This window comes from Herpailurus yagouaroundi, unplaced genomic scaffold, assembly GCF_014898765.1.
Source record: "Herpailurus yagouaroundi ecotype Mexico unplaced genomic scaffold, PumYag 191, whole genome shotgun sequence".
Classification (NCBI taxonomy): Eukaryota; Metazoa; Chordata; class Mammalia; order Carnivora; family Felidae; genus Herpailurus; species Herpailurus yagouaroundi.
The window spans coordinates 2,754,134-2,762,237 of record NW_024412422.1 but is presented as its reverse complement, the minus strand read 5'-3'; the positions used below and the strand labels follow the sequence as shown (position 1 = coordinate 2,762,237).

At 58.1% G+C, this 8,104-nt stretch overlaps 1 protein-coding gene across 6 annotated transcripts in view; it reads right to left on the bottom strand.

Moving 5' to 3' along the window:
• Nucleotides 1-684: 684 nt before the first annotated feature.
• The window catches only part of SSH1 (slingshot protein phosphatase 1), a 59,742-nt gene continuing 52,322 nt past the window's right edge, over nt 685-8,104 (bottom strand). For 5 of the 6 annotated variants that reach the window (XM_040443644.1, XM_040443646.1, XM_040443648.1 and 2 more), the window contains 2 exons: nt 5,300-5,867; nt 685-2,527 (listed from right to left, as the gene is read on the bottom strand). In XM_040443644.1, coding sequence (XP_040299578.1) covers nt 1,289-2,527; nt 5,300-5,867 — 1,807 coding nt within the window. In that variant the 3' untranslated portion in view covers nt 685-1,288. The remainder of the gene's footprint in view (nt 2,528-5,299; nt 5,868-8,104) is intronic. The other variant, XM_040443647.1, reaches the window with a different exon arrangement.

Below are 8,104 nucleotides of genomic sequence, written 5' to 3'. Positions count from 1 at the left end.
CCCCCCCCCCCCCCCCCCAGCCCGGAGCCAGTGACAGCATGACGTGTGCAGCTCACTGGATTCTGAAAGGAGGCTACCTGGAGCCCAGGCCGGGACTACAGACCTCTCCTCCGCTCTGGCCTCACCGCGAGGAAGAGCCAGAGAGAAACAGGAAGCAGTGTCCTCACCTAAGGAAGGGGCAGCTGTAAACATCTGGGAAGCTTTTCCATCATCTCGTTTCTCTGAGAAGCTGCTGCAGAGTCGCTCCCCAGGAGGGAGACCCCCTCTGCCTCCCCAAACGCTCCTGTGACCCAAGGAACCCGAGGGCCGGGGCTCCTGGCGGATGATCGATCCAAGTGGCAGCACCACCGTCCCCACCAGACGCTCAATCACTTCCAAAGCCTCAACACAACCGCACCGGGTCCAGCAGCGGATGAGGGACCTGCAGTGCGTCGTGGGTCCTCCTCCCCAGGTTGGGGGCAGTTTAAACTTTGCCATTGGCAACGACCAAGGACGTCACGTACGTTCCCGCCCCCCTGCCCCTCGCCCCGGCGCTGACCAGACGCGCATCACTCAGCGGTAACAACACAACCAGGACAAAGAAGTCAACCGTACGGATGATCTCCACGCGCCATAGAGTTGGTTCAACAACGGCACTGGACGACTTCGTGTTCACTTTACCTAGCGGCGCTTGGTGCGGTCGACTTAAAAGTCTTAACGCTTTTTGGGGTGGTTTTTTTTTTTTTTTTTTTGGTGGGGACCAAAGAAAAAACTCTCTTTTGGAAAAAACCTTTTCTGACACAGCATCATTCCCCGGAACGAGCTTGGGTCACTGTTGTATCTTAAAAACAAAAAGCACAGCAAGAACAGAGGTAGGACTTAATATTGCCATCCAAGGGTTTCCCCGCGAGGGCCTGAATGAGCTAGGAACGTGCGCGTGGCGACGGAGCCATCTCGGCTCCTGTTCTTTCGCACGGTGCCAAGGGAGTACTTTCGATGTGTCTGCACATCTGTATATGCTTTTTTAAAACAGGATTCTTCCTGAAACCACAGGACCTGGGGAATCAGGGTTTTGTATCTACTGGCCGACGGCTTCTGGCTCTCCAGGGCCACACAGCTGGCTTCTTCCCCCTTTCTTCTTGGGCTACATTATTTTTTGTCTCTTCCCCTCCTCTCTGTGGCAAGAGGGGGAAAGTCTGAGCGTCCACTGTTTAGGAGAAATCAAGATACAAGGGGCTGACCAAAACCCCCAGTGAAACGCACGGAGGGATCACGTGATGGCATCCGTCCAAATGCAGCAAGAGGCGGGTCAGCTCCTGCTCAGCCACAAGGGGCTTCTCAAGTTTTCTGAAGCGGGTTTCCCTGATGGTGGAGAGGCTGCAGCTGGGTTCCTTGGGTTTGCCCGGGGCTCACAAGGGAAGGAAGACTCGCCCAACTTAGCGTCCCGGGAGTCGGCGAGGGTGGACGCGTCCGCCTCACCGGACAGGTCCTCTGTCGAGAAGTTGAGACTTCCGAGCTTGGCCAGAGAGTGTGAGCGTTTCAGCGGGGAGGAAACGGTGAGGCCCGCCAGCCGGAGACGGGTCTCGATCTCCTGCGTCCGCTGCTTCACGAGCCCGGGCTTGCCTCGGACGCTGTGGATGCTGTCGCTGCTGGAGCTCCGGGTCAGGTTGGAGCTCATGGAGGAGGAGGTGGGGGTGTAGCAGATCGTCTTCAGGAAGTCTTTTGAGAAATGACTGGTGTGATCGAGGCGGCAGAGGAAGGGGGTGGGACTCTTGAGTGGGGCTCCTTCAAGTGGAGCGGGGAGGGCCTCTGACTTCTCGTCACTCCCAGAGAGGCGAGGCAGCGGCAGGGGCCCCGGCAGAGCGGGGTTCTCCTCGGGGATGCTGGCCTCCAGCCTGCTGGTCGTGCCGTCCCTGGAGGGAGAAGCCGGGTCTGCGGGCGTGCCCTTTAACCTCTCCAGTTCTTTGGTGTGCTTCCGGACCAAGCCCGCCTTCTGCAGCTGAATGATGGATTCCTGGTGCTGCATCAAGTAGCTGTTGGTGGTTGGTTTCTCAGCTTCTTTACTGAACAGAAGCCGCAGGTCCTTGGCTGGCTTCGGATCTTTCTTGGGTGGGGATTCATCCTTCGCCACTTCCATGCTTGGAGGGTTCTTATCACAGTGAGAGTTCTTCAAAAGGAGGGACTTTGGCAGGGCTCTTTGGGTTTCTCTGGAAGGTTCCGAAAGGCTAGCCGGTAGCTCTGGGGCAGCTTCAGCCCCAGAGCCACCACCGTCTGACCTCCTCAAGCCTGCTGGTGGTAGGAAAGGGGGACTTTCGCTTGGGCCAGAGGCCAGTCTCTCTAAAGCTCGGGCCCTGCTGGACATGTAGGCCACAGGGGAAGATGTGAGGTGGGGCAGGAAGGTCGGCTGGGTACAGATGGCGGGGGCACCGGGGTTCTCGCCCCGCTCCCTGAAGGCCTCAGGAGCCCCGCTGGCTGTAGGGTACATGCAGTCGGCACAGGATTTGTAGGAAGGCTTCACCTTGTTAAGGATCCCGAATATAGCATCGTGCTGAAAGGAGACGAGAATGCGGTGAGTATACGGTAACGGGCCAGCGGCCACAGAACACGAGGAGGGCGTGGGGTGGGGCTGGGGCAGGCACTGGAGAGGGAGCCCCCGCTTCAGCCAGTGCAGGAACAGAGGCCTCTCAGAACCCCCTGGGCCATGAACAGTGGCGGTTAGGGATGCCGAACCAAACTTTCCAGAAGCTACGTGCCCACAATCCCGGGGAAATCTCCGGCCACACAGCCAGCAGGGCGGTCAGGAGCAAGGCCTGCTCAACCCCACCTCCGCCATCTCACGTGGATGCCTCCCCCGTCCTTTCCCTCTCGGAACAAATCTGTGCTTGGGGAGTATGTGGCCTGCAAACGGGGCTCTGCCCTTCTAGCATGAATACAGCACGGCTCCAAAGAACGACCATGTAGCTGTGGACTCTGGTCTTCACAGTGAGGTGGCAAAGGGCAAAAATGGCTTTGGAAAGACCCTCTTAATCTTACCCACCCAAATACGGGTGCCCATAGTCTCGGATGAGGGAGCCACGCTGAGGTGGTTCTTTTTTTTTTGTTTGTTTATTTATTTGGGGGGAGGGGCAGAGAGCGAGGGAGACAGAGGACCGGAAGCGGGCTCTGCACTGCGAGCACAGAGCCTGACACAGGGCTCAAACTCACGAACCACAAGATCAGGACCTGAGCCGAGGTCAGACGCTTAAGGGACTGAGCCACCCAGGAGCCCCTAAGGTGCGTTTTACGTACCAAGGGAGAACACATTTGCGATGTTTTCTGAGGAAAACCACCCGCCTCTAGGTCAGTGTGACCTGTGCCTCCACACTGTGCCCTTCTGATGGGCGGGGCACCTGCTCACCTCCCTCATGTGCCCATAGGGCTGCTCCTATGGGCGGCGGTGGGGGAGGCCGACCCTCACCCCGACAGTGGTTTAGCTGTGAGATTCCCAAGCTGGTCTGAAACAAAGGCTTTTTGGCGAAGGGCTGATATTGTAGGTTTCTCCCTGTGTCCTGCCACTGGCCCTGACCGTCAAGGATTAATCCCATCCGGTGTCACAGACGTAGGTCCCCCAAGCTAAGAAGTCACGGGGTAGTCCAGTCCTGGAGGAATCCTAAGGAAACCCAGCCATGATTCCTCGAGGCTGCAGGGGAGCATGTGGAGAGCGTGCGGTGGGGGAGGCGTGGGGGCCTGGTCTCCCGCGGAATCCTAGCCTACTCAGGACTCCTGGGGCCGGCTTCCAGGTCAACCAGTGAGACCAGATCACTTCCGACCTACAGCCTGAACTCGCAACCCGGGACTCTGACCAAAGTTTTCTTCTAAAACCTTCAGGACCTAACGTTCTAACACGTGGTGAAATGATCCCATGGTGGGAGATTTAAGACCACCTTTCGGAGCCCGAGGAGCAACAGGCTGGGAGAGAAGTCACTCGTCCAGCTCCTACTTAGGGAGCACCTGTCACACATCATGAGCTGTATCAGGCGCAGGGGCTGCAAACAAGACATGGTCCCCGCCCTCAGAGGGTCTACTGTCTTCTAGTGAAAACGGACCAGGACGCTGAGTGAAGGGATAGTCTTACAGATGAACCCTCACCAACCTGGAGCCATAGCTCACAAACAAGAGTTGTGTGTCTTGGTCCTATTCCCTTGATCACGTCACCCATTCAATCAAATTCTGGCCAGGGAAGGCAGGCTGTGTCCTTCACGTACCTTCTTACCCAAGCTGCTCGTCTCCTCCATTCTGCGACTCACCCCATGCCCTCTGAGACTGATGGAGGCACTACTGTCCTGGGCAGAGGTCTTATGTCCTCTCTCTTTATGGGTATTTGCTCTTTGAGGGAAGGGGGAGTGGCGGGAGAAATTCCTGAGTCAGGAACATGGCGTCTGGAATGTTTTATCGTTTGGAGGTCGGTGGTGGGTCGGCCCCACTTCATTCGTATTAAAAGGTGGCCAAGGCAAACCCTCTGTACGGGGGATGCTGGCACCTGCCGGCTTCCCGAGTGCTCTCGCCGTGGCGAGCCAGCGCAGAGTGAGGGGGGACGCCGAGAGTGGGCGGCACGGGACACCCCCCACCAACCCATCCTCCGCCCCTGGGCCGCTCGGAGGAGGAAAAAGCCTGGTGGAATTAATGATTTTCTGAGCGAGCGCCAGCTTGCCAAGACCTTGCTGCAGAAACCCACCACACAGGAGAGCCACAGGGGACTGCTGGAGTCGAGCATCCGAACAGTAGTCGGAAGACCAGACCCATGATGATATGGAACAATTCCCACCGGTTTCTTAGAGGTGATATTGTGGTCGTGTCTCCACTGAAGTGACACATCTGGGATTTGTTTCAAGACAATTCAGAGTGTGGGGAAGTGAGGGAGGGTATGAAATAAGAATGGTCTTGTGTTGATCAACGTGAAGCTGGGTGCTGAGTCTTGCTTTCCATTTTATGTAAGAAAGAAATCGAGGGGCGTCTGGGTGGCTTAGTCAATTGAGCGTCTGACTTCCTGATCTCAGCTCAGATCATGACCTCACAGTTTGTGAGCTGGAGCCCCGTGCTGGGCCCCACGATGACAGCACAGAGCCTGCTGGAGATTCTCTCTCTACTCTTCCCTGACTTGCTCTCTGTACCTCTCTCAAAATAAATAAAAAAGAAAGGAAAGAAGGAAGTCGAGCTGGAGGCGCAGCCCGAGCCGAGCTGTGACTGAGCGCCCCGCAGACCCCCGACCTGGGCACGCCTGCCCCTCCCCTCCGATGGCACCCGCTGGCAGGGGGGCAGGACGGGCCAGCCCCGCGCCCACCTCGAAGTCCTCCGGACAGCTCCTCTTGCTGTTGTTGTTGTTCAGGTTTTCCCGGTCGAGCAGGCTTTGGTCCAGCTGGGGCGGGGGCCGCCCCCACCGCCCTGCTCCCGGGGCCTCCTCCCCTTCCATCTCCTCCACCTGGGGCGACCAGCCACTCCGGGCCTTGGGGCTCCCGAACTCCAGCTTCTTCTTCACCTCCTTCTCGCAGGGTCCGGAAGCTTCCTGGGGATGTGCGGCCAGCCTGTGTGCCTCAGTCGCCTCGGCTGCTTCCTCCAGGAGGGCGTCCCTCTCCAGGTCCTCCAGGTGGACCACGCTGCGGGTCTCGCCGCTGGGTGGATGCAGGAGGGGGTCTGAGAGTCGCCGGAAGCAGCAGGGGAGGGCGGCTCCTCCTGGGGCCCTGCTGTCTGGGAACCCAGGCTGGGCAGCGTCATCCAGGCAGGGCAGCTGGGCCTCTGGGGTGCCGTCCAGGGTCTCCGGCAAGAAGTCCCCAGACCCTGTGGGGTCCTCCATGGGCGGCTGGAGGCAGGTGTCGCCCTGCTGGCGCCACAGCTTGTTGTGTCGTTGTTTGCTGCGGGGGAGGAAGGGCAGAGGAAAGTCAGAGGGGGCCAGTGCCCGGAGGGTCCCTGGAAGAGGGGTTGCGGGGGGAGCCGGTGAGGGACAGCCCGAGGCCGACAGAGGTATCACTAGGACCCTCGGCCACTGGGGCGCACCTCAGGAGCCTTAATTGGCTTTGTCACATGGGGACTCTGTGGCGGGTAACGTGAAAGCAGTGTAGACCCCAAGGGTCAACACGGTCTTGGGGTCCCGTGTCATTCTGTGAACTTAGCCACTCTACTGCGTGTTTCATCTCCGTCTCGCCATCTGTCAACGAGGATGAGAATCCTCTCCTCCCCACACCGTAGGGAGGCAGTGAGGATGGCAACAGACAGCACATACAGATCTCACGCTGACCTGACTTGTAAACACAGAATGTGCACTAACTTGGGGCCATCTGAAAAAACTGGAAATCTGTATTTAGGTCAGAAAGATTACACGTGGGCCCCTGGGCGGCTCAGTCGGTTAAGCATCTGACTCTTGGTTTCGGCTCAGGTCTCGATCTCGCGGTTTATGAGTTCAAGCCCCGCACTGGGCTCTCGGCTGACAGTGTGGAGCCTGCTTCAGATCCTCTGGACCCCGCCCTCCACCCCTTCCCCACTCGCGTGTGCGCGCTCTCTCTCTCAAAAATAAACAAAACTAGGTCTTATAAAACTGTAGTAGTATTGTTATAACACATTTTTAAAAAATGTTTACTTTGAGAGAGAGAGAATGGGTGAGTGCAGGGGAGGGGCAGAGACAGTGGAGGGAGAGAGAAATCCCGAGCAGAGCCCGACGTGGGACTCGAGCTCACAAACCATGAGATCATGACGTGAGCCGAAATCAAGAGCTGGACACTTAACTGACGGAGCCACCCAGGTGCCCCCGTTATAACACATTTTTAATGTAAGGATGAAAAAAAAAAAAAAGACAAAAGTTTAATGTGAAATAAGGTAAGTCAGTCACCTCCACGCACCTTAGGGCGACAGTAGCCAACAACATGCGGGTATGTGGGTTACAGCGAGAGAAGTAAACATAAGAGGACAGCGTGAACTAAGGCCCTGATGTCCGGCAGTGCACAGGAGCACCACGGCCATTCGTGACGGCTCTGTGTGCGCATTCAGGCAAGGCCGAGAGGGCCCCCAGATGGGTCCCTGCGAGTCACGGTCGGTGCCTTGTGGCTGTGAACTCAGCCTGAAGACCCCTGGTGAGGCTGCAAACTCCTGATGGTGCAGCAAGTGACTGAAGGGCCAAGGGAGAGAGCAGGACCACCCACCTCTTTCCCTCCCTCGCCTCCTCCCCCTCCTCCCCCCAAACCCCTCCTCATCGTCCCTGGGCCCTGCCCGGGATCTGTCCAGCTGCTCCCTGGTTGACAGCAAAGGGACTCCAGAGACGTCTAGGGCTGTCCTCAGACCCCGTTCAACCCTGCCGGAGCACTCCTGCTTTCTCACACGTGGCCAAGAAGCCAGTGGACTCAGCTTGTGGCCTCCTCACAATACCAGTCAGAAATAATCCAGGGAGGCTCCAACCCGCCAGAACAGAAGGGAGTCCCAGAGTCCAGCGGGGATCCGCCTTCATGGGGCCTCCCCACACAGGAGCCTTGGGAGCCCACGGACTTGGGGAGTGCTCCCTCCCCTCTGCCGTGCACCCGCGCGCCTGTGGGACAAGCTAACCTCGCGCACCTGTTCCTCCTCCCTCCCCCCCTCCCCCCCAACATGGGGGATAACCTGTACTCTGCAGACCTTTTCTGGACGGGGGTTAGAGATTTCAAATGTCACCATGGGCCAGCTATGGCAAAGCACCTGCAAGGGCGAACTTGTGCACCGTTCACACAAATCTCAGAACAACCCTATCAGGGAGGCTTTAATCCCAAACTCAGAAGAGGACACCGAGGCTCGAGGCTTGGGGAGATGGGCGAGCTCGCCCTGAGGGGCCCAGCTGGTCAGCACCGGGAGTATCTGCTCTGCAGCCCTGGGAACCGCCCCGTGGCGAAGCCTGGCATGCGGCTCGGCGCGAAGCAGATGCTCAGGAAACGGGGACGTCCACGTGCCTGTGCTGCACATGACGTCATGCCTTGGATTAGAAGCTGTGCACCGTTCCCTCCGGCAGCAAAACAGCTTTCTGTGTGTGCCAACAAAATCAAACAGATCCCTCCTGGAAACCACTAATCAAACCCCAAACAATGGTTGTTTTCTCAGACCGGCACCGCAACCCCCCCCCCCCCCCCCCCCC